The 15049-nt window shown below is 39.4% G+C and overlaps 2 protein-coding genes across 4 annotated transcripts in view; one reads left to right on the forward strand and one right to left on the reverse strand.

The window, feature by feature from the left end:
• rhbdf1a (rhomboid 5 homolog 1a (Drosophila)) overlaps nt 1–3358 on the forward strand; it is a 37699-nt gene extending 34341 nt beyond the window's left edge. For all 3 annotated transcript variants that reach the window (XM_042504215.1, XM_042504216.1, XM_042504217.1), the window contains 2 exons: nt 1643–1796; nt 2736–3358. In XM_042504215.1, coding sequence (XP_042360149.1) covers nt 1643–1796; nt 2736–3155 — 574 coding nt within the window. In that variant the 3' untranslated portion in view covers nt 3156–3358. The remainder of the gene's footprint in view (nt 1–1642; nt 1797–2735) is intronic.
• A 102-nt stretch (nt 3359–3460) lies between these two features.
• aanat2 (arylalkylamine N-acetyltransferase 2) lies at nt 3461–5665 on the reverse strand. The gene is made up of 3 exons (XM_042504219.1): nt 5500–5665; nt 4861–5015; nt 3461–4733 (listed from the first exon to the last, which is right to left on the reverse strand). The coding sequence occupies exons 1-3, from the start codon at nt 5663–5665 to the stop codon at nt 4428–4430; spliced, it is 627 nt and encodes a 208-aa protein (XP_042360153.1). The 3' UTR covers nt 3461–4427.
• Between the last annotated feature and the right edge of the window lie 9384 nt (nt 5666–15049).

Here is a 15049-nt window from a genome sequence, read left to right on the forward strand (position 1 = left end):
GTGTTTCTTTCTGTACTGTGAAAGTCATCCATTCACTTCTCTTGGCAGTCTACTATCTTTTCTGCTGTTTTGAAGATATTGTCCAGCACTTATAGCCAAATCAAAGCACAAGAATATTCTCCATCAGGCTGATGTGCTCTTTTTCCAAGATGTTATGACCAGCCCCAAAGCACTTCAATTTCCTAATTAAAAACAGTCTCTGACAGTCTTTCTTTAATATATTTGGGTCTGCATGGTTTAAGATAAGCTCTTGTGTTTTTTTTCTAGCACTGATTAGTGGAGGGCTGGATTTATTACAGTGTTCCAGCTTTGAAACCTGGGCAAAGCAGTCGGAGACAATATCATACTTATTTAAACAAACAAACAAAAAAACAATTAAAGCAATGTCATCAACAAATTGCAGTAGCTTATTTTTTGTCCTGCAGTGTCATCTCCTTTGTGTGCACCAAAAAAGACATTTATGTAATGTTTAAAGGAGAAATGTTCCTAACGACTAATTTCCCTTGTGTTTAAATATTAGTCAACAAGTCTCAAAGTAAGAAAATACTTGAACAACAAAATGTGAACAATTTAATCCGTGAGGTTAAATATTGTCCAAACAAAAAATATTGCATGTAAGAGCTATTTGAAATCATTCATCACATTTTTCACAACCAAATGGTATTTCAAAGGCTGCTGAAATGTGTGGCACTTCGTTCCGTGCATCATGTACATTGCACATTATCCTACAAAACATGACTAAATAAAGCTTAATACATGAAATTTATTTACTGTGTATTCAACGACTCATCTCCATTCAAAACCAAATACACTCAAGCGGTAACTCTCATGAGTGTGCTCGCAAATGTTTGAATGCTCGGACTGCAGACGTGCATGTGAGTTCAAGATAGCTGGTGATAATGAGGTGCTTGTTAGTGCAGCATGCAGATCCAAACTCCTCCTCTGGACATTTAAATAATACGTTTAACCAACTAGTATGTCTGAGACAACTAGCGATATAGCAACATTTGATCACTAGTTGACTAATCATGCAGATATTTTGTTAAAAATAGTCCAAAATTTTACAAAGAAGGATGCAAAAATGCGAGAAATGTTGCAAAATGCAATAAAATATTGGGATAAATATTGTATGGGTGATAAAATAAGAGACTTTCATAACACTGTGATATAAGATTAAGATAAAATATTGCTAATAATAATAACAATAATGGTAATTTAGAGAGCCAGAGGTGCTTTCACTATACTTCCATAATGTATGTCACAAAAAGGTTAAATATTTGTGTATGAAATAATGGAAGTTACACACTGTATGTTTCAGACAGACAGCTCTGCATTAGTGTAATTCTGACCTGTCAGTCAGTCAGCACAAAGAGCTGACCTCGCTCTTAAGAAGAACAGTGCTTCATCTTCGTGCTGTCTGTTATCTGTCTTCTGGGTAATTAAACAAAGTGCCCTCACTACACAAACTCATTAAGCTTCAATGAGATAGAAGCCGATTTTGTTGATGGGCAAAGTCATTGGTCTGCTGAGGGCTTTGCGAATTATCTTTCCAACACGTGCAGCTTTTCTTCCACTTACACAAACATGTACTGTGTGTCACATTGCACTCACATGAGCTTGTTGTCCATGTCTGTCCTCCCAGGATCCTTCACTGCCTGGTGTCAGTGGCTTTCCAGATGACCATCCTGAGGGACCTGGAGAAACTGGCGGGCTGGCTGCGCATCTCAATCATTTACATTCTCAGTGGCATCACTGGCAACTTAGCTTCAGCCATCTTTTTGCCCTACAGAGCAGAGGTGATCACTGATAAAACAGCAGTACAGAAATATCACAGTGCAGTTTTGAGTAATATTCATCTTTACAAAAAGTACAATGTAATGCAAAACTTTAAAGGGACATTTCAACTTGAAATCAAAAACATATAGTTTTTCTCTCACTTGTATTGCTAGTTATTTTTATAGATTGTTTTGGTGTGAGTTGCAAAGTGTCGGAGATATCAGCTGTAGAGATGTCTGCCTTCTCTCGAATATCATGGAACTTGATGGCACTTGGCTTGTGGTGCTCTAAGTGCCAAAAAGGATATTTGAAAACTCAACAGCAGTGTCTCTTTCCAAAAATCATGACCCAGTTTTTGAAGATAATCCACAGACCTTGTTGTAAGCCATTTTCATGTAGAAACTACAAACAACACCCACCAACAATATCACCATACTACTACTGGATCACCTAGCAACACTGAGCCAGCTAATGTTACAGTTCAGCCGAGGAGAATACCAATAATGTTTACATCTCCTCTCATCCATGAGTAGATGGACGCTATCTTTTGCGTGGTGATTTGGTTTGCGGGTGTAGTTTGGGAGAAAGAAAAAGTTCCTACATGAAACTGCTCACATCGAGGTCTGTGGATAATATAGACATACATACATATATACATAAATGAGCCAGTTATTTGGAGTAACAGGGTCATGACTTCTGGAGAGACATTTTTGTGAAACTTCTTTAAAATATTTTTGGGAGCTTTGAGCACAACAAGCAGAGTGCCATCTAGCTCCATTATTTTGGAGAGAAGAAAGACAACTCTGCGGCTGAAATCGCCAACACTCAACAACTAACAACAAAACAATTTAGATACATAAACAGCACTACAGAAGAGAGGAGAGATATGTATTTTTGTCCCTTTAAAATCACTTGAAACATGTTTTTGATTGCCCCTCTCTCTGCTGTCTTTGTGTCAGGTGGGTCCAGCCGGCTCTCAGTTTGGGATACTGGCCTGCCTCTTCGTGGAGTTGTTTCAGAGCTGGCAGATCCTGGCACAGCCCTGGAGGGCCTTCACTAAGCTGCTGTGTGTAGTGCTCTTCCTTTTTGCCTTTGGGCTGTTGCCCTGGATCGACAATTTTGCCCACATTTGTGGCTTCATCTCTGGCTTCTTCCTGTCCTTCGCCTTCTTACCGTACATCAGCTTCGGCCGCATGGACCTGTACCGCAAACGTTGTCAGATCATTGTTTTCTTGCTGGTGTTTGTCGGGCTCTTTTCAGGCCTTGTGGTGCTTTTCTATGTCTACCCAATCAAGTGTGAATGGTGCGAGTTGCTCACCTGCATCCCTTTCACGGACAAATTTTGCGAGAAGTACGACCTCAACGCTCACCTCCACTGAAGTGTGGACAGTGTAAGCGCAGCAGGAAGGTATCAGGTCAAAAGATGTGGACTAACAGATGATATCAGTCAGTCTGTGTTTCCACTCTGCCCCTGTGTGACGGTCGCCTTCTCTGTGAACAGTGACAATATACTTGTGGGTGTTTTTTTTTACTCTGTCAGTATGAATACCTATGCCACTCATCTTAAACACTTCCTTTAATCACCTCCCTGTTCACCGGCAGTCATTGTCACTCCTTCACTGTCCAGTGAAACAAAGGTATGGCACTCCCGAACCTCATCAAAATTCCCAGCTGCCCTTTACATGTGAGGCAGGGATTAGTGAAGCCAGCACTGGTACAGAGAGAAGGACTTTTTTTTTTTACATTCACACTCGAAACATAGATTTTATTATTCAGGCAACCTCATACAAAAGCAGGGACAAAAATCAGATATTGATACCTTTTGTGCCTTGTTGATAAATGTACCAACTACTGCCATATTTTTGTTACATTATGCTGAGCACTCGAATGTTTTCTTTTATTTGTTTATTGCTTCTCAAGAAGTGATGATTGTTTTGAACATGGTAGTGTTTTAGCTACCTGTCTACTCACATGTAACTGAAAACAACAGTAAAAAAAAAAAAAAATCTACAAATTAAAACGGTCTGACTTTCTCTTAATTACCAGAAATTGCCTGTTGAATATTTTATACTTTATTCAACGAAGAAACAGCAAATATCTGCTACAAATATTATACAATAATTAATACAATATTTAACAATCCAAGCACTTTTAGTGGTTGCATGACTTTTGCAGTAATATCACTGAATTCATCACACCTTTTGATTTATATGGTTTACAAAAATAGAACAAATATTTACAACACAACTCCAGATGTAATACTGAAAATTGTCATTGAATTGATTACATTAAAAAACAGTAAACTGTGACAAATAACAATTATTAAATAGAGAAATAACAATACACTCAAAAAGCCAAGATGCTAATGGTGACCGCGGGAGTAAAACTTGATGCCTGTGAAGTAGAATAAACGGCAAAGACACTGGTTCATCTTCTGCATGAATCCACTCTTGGTCTGTCCTCATTCCTAATTCAGGAGGATTCAATGTGGTGCTGACATCAGGACCATTACTGAGCCCAGTCCACCGGTGCATAAATGGCCTTGTGCTTTTATCTGTCCATCTGCCAGCTGTGATTTCTTAATCATATCTGCCCTGAGTCCATGTTAGAGGTGAGTAAATGGAAGAAGGCTGGGGTAGGGAGGTCAGGGACTAGCAGCCGCTGTTTCGCCGTGCGTACGCCTGCCCACCGAGCATGTACTCCATCTCTTGGAATTGCATGTGGGATACAGAGATGGCTGATGGCCCTTTCTCCTTGAAGCCGGCCTTGAGGTAGAAGGGCACAAGGAAGTCCTCGCAAATCAGCAGAGCTCTGCGGAGGCCTGGTATACAGCGCAGGTACTGCAAGTAGCGCCACAAGAGGATGGAGCCCTTGCCCTGCTGGCGACAGTGACGGTGCACTGACAGCACATGGATGTGCACAGTGGGGGTGTCTGGAACGTGCTGAGTCATTGCCTCCTGGAGGGAAAAGATAACAAAGAGGTAACAATTAAGTCAAAGCACCCATGATTCAAATTTCACATGCAACAGAGCAAGTATGTCAAAATGCTGTGTTCTTTGCACATTTTTCAATGGGTTTTCATACCTGTGACAGCCTCTCCTTGCCCCAGCCAGAGCCGATGATGAAAGCTACCAGCTGTCCCTCCTCAAACCATCCCAGTGAGAGTTCAGGACACTGACCCAGGAAGTTAAGCACTTCATCTAAGGTAAGTGGACACTCACCAGACACAGAAACAAATGCTGTGGGGTGAAAAAAAGAACAGTTCAAACAGTGGGTCATGTCATGGAAGTCATGGGTTTTGGGGACACTTTCTCCTCAATATTTAAAACATGTACAACTTTTTATTTTGACAAAATTAAACACATTCACACCATAAACCGACACAAATTGGAGAATAAGAATTCACCAGAATGCAGGATATTAAGTGTTTGATGCTCATAATTTTCTGGTTGAGTACTCTATAAAACCCATGCCCTTTTTTGGGAGTGATGATATACTAGTAAAAGACTACAGAATGAAAAAAAATGTGTGCCCTTTACAATTGGCACAAAGTTGATATTGAACACCCAAAAGATACATCTATTATACCTTCCCCACTGACAGAGTGGAAAATACAGTATGTTCTCTTTGTCAAATACTCATTAAAGTCAGTCAAGTTCTGACCTGATTATGCATTGTGTAAAAAAAAAACATACGGTTACTGTGTGCAGATACTTCACTTACCTTCTCTCTCAATCTCAAACACACTGATGGCGTCCTGTGGTGTGAGGTTCCTGAACTCGCTGGCGGGGAGTGTGTGTCGTCTCTGTCGCAGAGGGCTGACCACTCTGACAGGTGTCTTCAGAAAGAAGGGCTTCAGGAAAGGTGAGCCACTGACCTGCTGTGTCATGATGCCTCAAAAATACAAGACACTGACTGAAGACTCTTCTGTTAGTCTTTTTTCTTCTCTTGCTGCCTTATAAATTTTACAATGATGCTATGAGTGATGCAAAGACGGCCTGCCAACAGGACTCCCTGTGCTCTCTATTTGTCTGACAGCTCTGACTGCAATGTAACGCACTTCAGAGGGTGAGATGCTGATCTCTGTGTCTCTCCTGCTCTCGCCTCCTCTTCTTTCTTTCTCTCTGATCTCATACTGTAAAGTGGTCGTCTCAAAGTAGGCTGTGCACGTGTCTCCAAAGTCTCTAAATCCCCTGCTTTCAGGTGACAGACATTTGGCTGTTGGGGCATTTCTTTTGTGATTAAGTTCAGACACAACTCTGTAGTTGCAACTGCCATTGTGCATCTTTTAATTAGATGATAATTTGGATCAACAAAGAGCAAATTTGACAGCAATCATTTGCATTTTTGCACACCTTTATTTGAAAAATCTGTTTTTTTCAGTAATTATATATTATATATATATATATATATATATATATATATATATATATTAGAAAAAGCTGTTGTAGAGATGTTGCAGTTCATAATTAGTTATTTTCTAGCACATATATTGGCAGATGCAAATTATGGTACATTCAGGGATGTGTTTTTCAAGGTGGGGATGAGTGAGAGGTGGTGTGACTGGATGCAATGGTACGCATGTTTTCCGGAGATCAAGGGCACGAGGGCTAATTTAACCATACTGAGTGCAGGGTGGAGATTTGTGTGGATTGCAGTTGGGATGATTTCATGCCTCAAAGAGGTTTAGCACAGACTAATTAAATGGGAGAACACTTGCTTTGACTGGCCTGTGGTAAACCTGTTTACCAAGACATGTTTGACTGTCAACACAATATGGTAGATGAGTCCTATAGGTTCAGTGTAAACAAGTTTTTTTTGGGAATAGATAATCCTCAATGTCATATGTCTATGTCATAGATTCTCATGTAAGTCTTTTATTTATAGTGCCCCTCATACAGGTTGCACGAGTGGTTAATAATTTATTGCAAATTGTTGAATTATTTGAATTTTCTAAAAGCCTTTTTTCTCAAACATGTAATGCAAACAATGAAATGCAAATAATGAAATTCAACAACCAGTTTTTATAGTGGTCTTAGCATATTTATTTCTCTGCAGACAAACAGACTTCTCACAATAGCCTGTCTTGACACGTAGCTCTAATACTGTTATTTTAGCCCCAAGAGATGAAACCAAAATAGAAATGTTTTTAGGATTATTGTTTCACCCTCTGCTTATTTTTGGTGTTTACTACAGTGATGAATGAGAAATCTCCCACGTCATCTGGACTACTGGCCAATCATGAGAACATCTCTGCCTGTGAGATCATCAGATGAGCACGTACACGGTGGTCCAGAGATTAAATCACCTTTTCAGACCTGCGACTGCAAATCCGTGTGGCCTGTGAGGTAAAGGTGAGTCTGAAATAATTTCTTATGTCCTCTTAAAATAGCCTGCTATAACCAACTAAATGACACGGTTAAGACTGAAGAATCCCAGAAATATGTTTCACCTTTTCAGACAAGCTAATAAATGGACACCAGACAGAATATTAAACTCAGATTTTATATGTATACTGTGTAACATCACCCACTGACCTTTACTATCTGCAAGTGTCATAGACCCTAATCTCATTTACAGCATGTGTATACACTTGCACACACATTTTCTCAGTGTATTATGTTTTTACAGGCAAGCTCGAGGCCACAGTGTAACCAAATCCTCATTAAACTTTACACTGGTGTAATACACCAGTTGGTCCAGCTGAGTGGAGAGCAACAGTTAAGCAATACTGCAGGAGAATGTGTGAGATCTGAAACACGTTACACATTCGTAGAGCGCTTGGTAGCTAGAGAATTCATCCTGAAATGACCCCTCACATCACAGCAGTTTGTTATGTGTGCTTCATCTGCACAAAATAAAGCATAGCCTGTGTACCCACTGCAAGATGAGACCTAATGCTATGCAGTAGATCACATTCAAGATACAAGATCCCTTACAAATTTTTCTAATACTTAGAGGTTTAACCTATCTATAAATAACATGCTATTTAGAGTAATCAGGATAAATTACATGTATTTAATAATATGACTATGTAAATCACAGATCTGTCTCTGCATCTATCTTTGTCTAGCTCAGTGAAAATGTATGACCATGTGTGTCATCTGTAGTCGCTTTGGACAGAAGCAGAAATATTGGATGTCTGAAAAAAATGTGTGGTCACAGGAAAAACAAACAAGTAATCATGTAGCAAATGTTTTTTGGGAACTCTGAAACATGACAGTGATGTTACACATATAGAAAGACATTAAGCTCTAGTGTGTCGGATTTGGTGACATCTAGTGGTGAGGTATCAAATTGCAACCAACCGAAACATCTCCTTAGTAGCAAGTGTGTAGGAAGAACTATGATGGCCAACGCAAAAACACAAATGAACTAGAGACACTGCTGATTTATCCATTCTTGGCTACCGTATCTACAGTATGGCAGACTTCCTTGAAGAGGGGCATCTAATAATAACTAATTGTTTAATGCCAAGCTGGTACCTCCAGTCTTTTGGAATAGCTCATCTGATGCATAAGTTTCTAGCTTAGTGGTTTAATTCCAGGGTCTGGGACACACTGATTATGGGCAGTCGTGTTTTCTCAGCTGGCTCCACTTGTGAGTTTCCACTCAGCTCATTTGTATTGTGAAGTCACAGGCAGGCTATTGAAATTGCTTTTCTTGGCTGAAGAAAAATCACCAACCTTGATGGATCAAAAATTTATTGCAGAGCCAAAGAGCATTCGCATTTTGGGAGTAAACTATATAAAAGATCTCTGTAAAATATTTTGTAGTTGCTACTACGCAGAATGTTAAACTGACTAACTACAAACTGCTAACTAGTGACAGTTAGTAGCTTTGTGGAATTGTATTGGGATTTACCAGGACTTCTGATTAGCTACTATTTTTGGCCTGTCTAGAGACAAAGATTGTAAATGAGCTTAGTGTGTGTCTGTGTGTGAGTATTCATCCACCTGGCTCTGAGTCAGCTCTAATTAATTTGTTGACAATGCAGATTGCACTGTTTCATCCTTCAGCCTTTTGGTTATAGTTTTTTGTCAGATGTCAGATGTTTGATGTTTTCAGAGGCCTACACGGTGATAACAGCATAAAATTGTACTTTCCCCAATGGCATGCTATGACAGACTTCGAAGACCTTTCAGGTGTAAAATTAACTGAAAGCTTGGCTTCCTGTTTTTACAGCAGTCCATGGTCCATGTGATAACTTGCTAAACTGCAGTGTAACCAAAATCCACAAGACAGTTTTGGTGCCTGCTTTGTCAGCAGAGGGCACTGCTTATGCTGACAGAGAAATGATCTTTGGCAGGTTCACACTCAGTACCAAGAGACAGACTTAAAACACGTCTATGACTATAGTAGTGGTATATTGGAATTTTAACTGTATATTAGTTTAGTATTAATGTGTGTCGAAGTATGAATGTTATCACAGATCATTCAGTTTCATTAATTATGTACAAGAAAGTGGACAGTTTTTGTTCACTGTGGGCTTCAGTCTCATGCCAGCTCCTTCAGTAGGCACTCAGTCATCAAGTGTGGAGAAACCCTGGTATAGTAGCCTTTGTCATAACAACAAAAAAAAGACAAAAAATACATGAAATAGTATGCACTAAAAAGTCTTGTCGTAAAATCTGCCACAAGTAATGAAATAGTAAATTATGTAATTAAAAAACTGTTGACAGCATAGTAACAACAAAAAAACTCAGTATGCTGAAAATAAGCTGAAAATAAGGTCTATAATATGTCAAAAACCTATTACTAAAAAAAATCATATTACAATATGTCATTAAAAATAATTTAAAAGTATTTTTTTTTTAAAAATCCTTGTATAGTATATTATGAAAAAAGGTTATTAAAAAAAGTTTTAAAAAGTCATGCTATAGTATGTTGTCCAAAATATGACAACAAAATTAACTACTGACATTTTTTGGAATAAGTCTTTTTTAATTTAATCAGCCATCTGTGTCTATTTTGTACAGTAAACGCACATACTCAATGCTGACTGTGAAGGACAATCAGATTCACAAAGCAATGAACATAGAGTAGGTTCACTCAATCTGAAAATTTACTTAAGTTTATTTAATTTGTGCCAACAACATTTTTTGTCATGTTTGATATGAAATCCTAAGTATTCTTTGTTCACAACGTTTTATTTTGTTCACTAACATTTTAGCGATTGTCAGTGTTGCTGTTTGTTCACGCCAAGAGCGCTTTATGAGAATGTGACATTGTCCATAACGAACACCATGTTCAGGCATAAGGGTGTGCATATGTGCACTTGGCACCAGGACACCCTAGGCCGCAGTTAGATGATCGACTTTATAGTCGTGTCGTCGGACTTGCGGCCGCATGTCTTGGACACTCAGGTGAAGAGAGGGGCGGAGCTGTCAACCGATCACCACCTGGTGGTGAGGTGGCTCACATGGTGGGGGAGGATGCCGGTCAGACCTGGCAGACCCAAACACATTGTGAGAGTCTGCTGGGAACATCTGGCAGAGTCTCCCGTCAGAAGGAGCTTCAACTCCCACCTCTGGGAGAGCTTCGACCATGTCCTGGGGGAGGCAGGGGACATTGAGTCCGAGTGGGCCATGTTCCGTGCCTCCATTGTTGAGGCGGCCGATCGGTGCTGTGGCCGTAAGGTGGTCGTTGCCTGTCGTGGCGGCAACACCTGAACCCGTTGGTGGACACCAGCAGTGAGGGATGTCGTCAAGCTAAAGAAGGAGTTCTATCAGGCCTTCTTGGCCTGTGGGACTCCGGAGGCAGCAGACAGGTACCAGCAGGCCAAGCAGGGTGCAGCTACAGTGGTCGCCAAGGCGAAAACCCAGGCATGGGAGGAGTTTCGAAGAGGTTCTGGACCACCATCTGGCGTCTCAGGAGGGGGAAGCAGTGCTCTGTCAACACTGTGTATGGTGGGGATGGTGCACTGCTGACCTCAACTTGGGACGTTGTGGATCGGTGGAAGGAATACTTTGAAGACCTCCTCAATCCCACCAACACACCTTCCCTTGAGGGAGTAGGGTCTGGGGACTCGGGGGTGGGCTCTCCCGTCTCTGGGGCTGAGGCTGCTGAGATGGTCAAAAAGCTCCTCGGTGGCATGGCCCAGAGATCTGCCCAGAGTTCCTTAACGCCCTGGATGTTGTGGGGCTGTCATGGTTGACACGACTCTGCAACATTGCGTGGACATCGGGGGCAGTGCCCTTGGACTGGCAGACAGGCGTGGTGGTCCCTCCTTTTAAGAAGGGGGACCGGAGGGTGTGTTCTAACTATAGGGGGATCACACTCCTCAGCCTCCCTGGTAAGGTCTATTCAGGGGTACTGGAGAGGACGGTCCGCCGGACAGTCGAACCTCGGATTCACGAGAAGCAATGCGGTTTTCGTCCTGGTCGTGGAACTGTGAACCAGCTCTGGACCCTTGGCAGAGTCCTTGAGGGTGCATGGGAGTTTGCCCAACCAGTCCACATGTGCTTTGTGGACTAGGCATTCGACCGTGTCCCTCTGGGAATCCTGTGGGGGGTTCTCAGGGAGGATGGGGTATCGTACCCCCTAAAACAGGCCGTCCGTTCCCTGTGCGACCAGTGCCAGAGCTTGGTCGACATTGCCAGCAGTAAGTCGGACTCGTTTCTGGTGAGGGCTGGACTCCAAGAGGCCTGCCCTTTGTCACAGATTCTGTTCATAACTTTTATGGACATTTTTTGCAACTTTCTATGCTATGGCGTGTCTGGGCACGCTATTTTAGGTGGTTTTCAACTGTTTTGAGCTGTTTTTGGGACGGTCACATTTTGACATGATGTTTTTGCCTTACTATAGCCTTGGTTTTTTGGGTCATTTTTTCAACATATTATATGATGGTGTTTTTGGCCATTTTTGCAACTTTATGTGCTATGGCGTGTTTGGGCACGTTATTTTAGGTGATTTTCAACTATTTTCAACTGTTTTTGGAATGTGTCAGATTTTGACGTTTTTGACATACTATAGCCTTGCTTTTAGTGTCATTTTTTCGACATGCTATATTAAATTTTTTTGGCCGTTTTTGCAACTTTATATGCTATGGCATGTCTCAGCACGCTATCTTAGGTGGTTTTCAACTGTTTTGAGCTATTTTTGGGACGTGTCAGGTTTTTGACATTTTTGCCTTACTATAGCCTTGCTTTTTGGGTGATTTTTCCAACATGCTATGTTATGGTGTTTCTTGCCATTTTTCCAAATTTATTTGCTATGGCGTGTCTCTACGCGCTGTTTTATGTGGTTTTCAACTATTTTCTGCTCTTTTTGGGACGTGTCAAATTTTGACGTTTTTGCCTTACTATAGCCTTGCTTTTTGTGTCAGTTTTTCGACATGCTATGTTATGGTGTTTTTGTCCGTTTTCTCCATTTTCTATGCCATGGCATGTCACTGTCTGTTATTTTAGGTGGTTTACTAATGTTTCCATCTGTTTTTGGGACGTGTCAAAGTTTGACATTTTTGCCTTACTATAGCCTTGCATTTTGAATCATTTTTTTGACATGCTATATTATGGTGTTTTTGGCCTTTTTTCCATCTTTCTATGCTATGGTGTGTCTTGGCGTGCTGTTTTAGGTGATTTACAAATGTTTTCAGCTATTTTTGGGACTTGTCAAATTTTGACATTTTGCCTTACTATAGCCTTGCTGTTTGGGTCATAATTTGGATCATGATAGTACTTTTTTTTGGGCTGGTTTTGCAACTTTCTATGCTATGTCGTGTGTTGGAGCACTATTTTAGATGGTTTCCAACTGTTTTCAGCTGTTTCTGGGCACATTATGTTATGTGGTTCAATGTGGTTTTCAGCACTTTTTCTGGACATGTCTTTTTTTGACATCTTATGGTGTTTTGGACATTTTTGACACATTATGCTATGCCAGTTTTAATGCCAGTTTTAATGGTTTTTGCTCGTTTCTTCAACAATTGTCGCTTTTTTTTTTTCTTCCCATATTTGGGATGGCCATTTTTCATTTCTTGGACCGCATGTTATGCTTTACTATACCTTTTTTGGCAAATTTTGAATGACATACCATGGTATGAGTATTTTGGCATATTTTGGATGACATACAATAGTGTTACTTTTTTTGCCAAAGTACTGTATGTCAAAAAATATCAAATTTTCACGTCATAATAATGGCTGAAAACAACACATACTGAGGCTTGTAGAGATGCGTAGTAGTATACAATTGGAAAGAAGGACAAACATGTCATAAAATACCATGTCCAAAAAATGGTAGAAATGAAATGAAATAGTATGTTGAAAAATGTCAAAATTTGACGTCATAAAAAATGGCTAAAAACAACATATTATAGCTCGTAGAGACGCATCATACTATACAAAGTGCACATAAAGGCCAAAAACTTCAGAATTTACAATGTTGAAAAAACTGCCAAAACTCCATAGTATTGTATGTCGAAAAATGTCAAAATTTGACAGCTCATAAAAATGGTTGAAAATGACATACAATGGTTTAAAGAGACACATAATAGAATACAATGTGGAAATAAAGGCCTATTAAATTAAATGACATTAAAATGTCATAATATAGCATGTTTAAATATGGCCAAAAATGCCATAGTATAGCACGTTGAAAACGTCAAATTTTGACGTCATAAAAATGGCTGAAAACTAATTAAAACAGCTTGTAAAGACGCTTCATAGTATATGACGTGGAGGCCAAAAAAGGCCAAAAGCTTCATAATTTAGCATGTCAAAAATACAAAATGTCAAAAAAAAAATCAAAACATGACATGTCCAAAAAACAGCTGAAAACCAATAAAACCACATAAAATGATGAGACACGCCATGCATAGGATGTTGCAAAACAACATAATATAGCATGTTGAAAAAAACGACAGAAAATGCCATACTACATTATGGTAAAACATGTAAAATTATGACATGTCCAAAAAACAACTGAAAACCACATAAAATAGCATGCTGAGACACACCATAGCATAAGATGCTGCAAAAATGGCCCAAAACATCAATAAATAGAGGGTCAAGAAAACAATCTAAAATGCCATACCATAGTATGGTGAAAAATGTCAACAAAAAAAAAAAAAAACAGTTGAAAACCACAAAAAATAGCATGCCAAGAAAGGCCATAGCACAGGATGTTGCAAAAACTGCCAAAAACACCATAAAATAACATGTCGAAATAATGACTGAAAATGCCATACTATGGTATGTCAAGAATTTCAAAATATAGGGGTGCCTGGTGGCTCTTTGTATAGAGCGGTGCCCCATGTACAGAGGCTGCGTCCTTGCTGCAGTGGCCGCAGGTTCCAAAAATAATCTTTAAAAAAAAAAAATCAAAATATGTGTCCAAAGAACAGCTGAAAACCACATAAAAACATGCCAAGACACGCCATAGCATAGAATGTTGCAAAAACGACCAAAAACACCTTAATGTAGCATGTCAAAAAAAACAACAGAAAATGCCAAATGTCAAAATATGGCATGTCATAATAAATAGGTGAAAACCACATAAAATAGCATTACAAGACACGCCATAGGATGTTGCAAAAATGTCCCAAAAGACCCTAATATAGCATGCTGAACAAACAACTGAAAATGCCTTTCTATAGTATGGCGAAAATATCAAAATATGACATGGCCAAAAAAGAGCTGAAAACCAAATAAAACCACTTAAAACAGCATGCTGAGACACGCCATAACATAGGATGTTGCAAAAATGGCCCAAAACACCATAAAATAGCATGTGGAAGAAAACATTGAAGGTGCCATACCATGGCAAAAATGTCAAAATATGAAATGTCCAAAAAACTGCTGAAAAGCACATAAAACCTCATAAATGTTGCCAAAAATGTCATAGTATAATATCCTATCCAAAATATGCAAAAAATGTCATACTATAGTTTCATCCTAAATTCCATACTGTCATATGTTACGTATTTTGGACTACATACTGCAGTATGGCATTTTTGGCAAAATAGTTTTATTTTTTTGGCATATTTTGGACGACATACTATAGTATGATTTTTCTGGCATATTTCAGACGACATATTATAGTATGACATTTTTTACATATTTTGAACAACATACTTTACTCTGACATTTTTTACACATTTTAGAATTAGAAGTTCAAGGGGTGAGGGAGCACTTTCTTTCCTTACCTAACTTAAATACAAATTAATCAAATTCATCGTCATAATATAATATGTTGCATATGTTGACGACATACTATACTATGACTTCTTTGGCGTACTATAGAATGACAGTTTTTGCATATTTTGGACAACACACTA

Source organism: Plectropomus leopardus, chromosome 17, assembly GCF_008729295.1.
Source record: "Plectropomus leopardus isolate mb chromosome 17, YSFRI_Pleo_2.0, whole genome shotgun sequence".
Lineage (NCBI taxonomy): Eukaryota > Metazoa > Chordata > Actinopteri > Perciformes > Serranidae > Plectropomus > Plectropomus leopardus.

What these genes read in the sequence shown, in the direction of transcription:
- aanat2 (XM_042504219.1), bottom strand. Translation starts at nt 5,665, where the DNA reads ATGACACAGCAGGTCAGTGGCTCACCTTTCCTGAAGCCCTTCTTTCTG. An exon ending in GTTTGAGATTGAGAGAGAAG is followed by an intron (nt 5,016 to 5,499) that starts GTAAGTGAAGTA and finishes TTCACCCCACAG; the next exon opens with CATTTGTTTCTGTGTCTGGT. An exon ending in GCAAGGAGAGGCTGTCACAG is followed by an intron (nt 4,734 to 4,860) that starts GTATGAAAACCC and finishes TTTTCCCTCCAG; the next exon opens with GAGGCAATGACTCAGCACGT.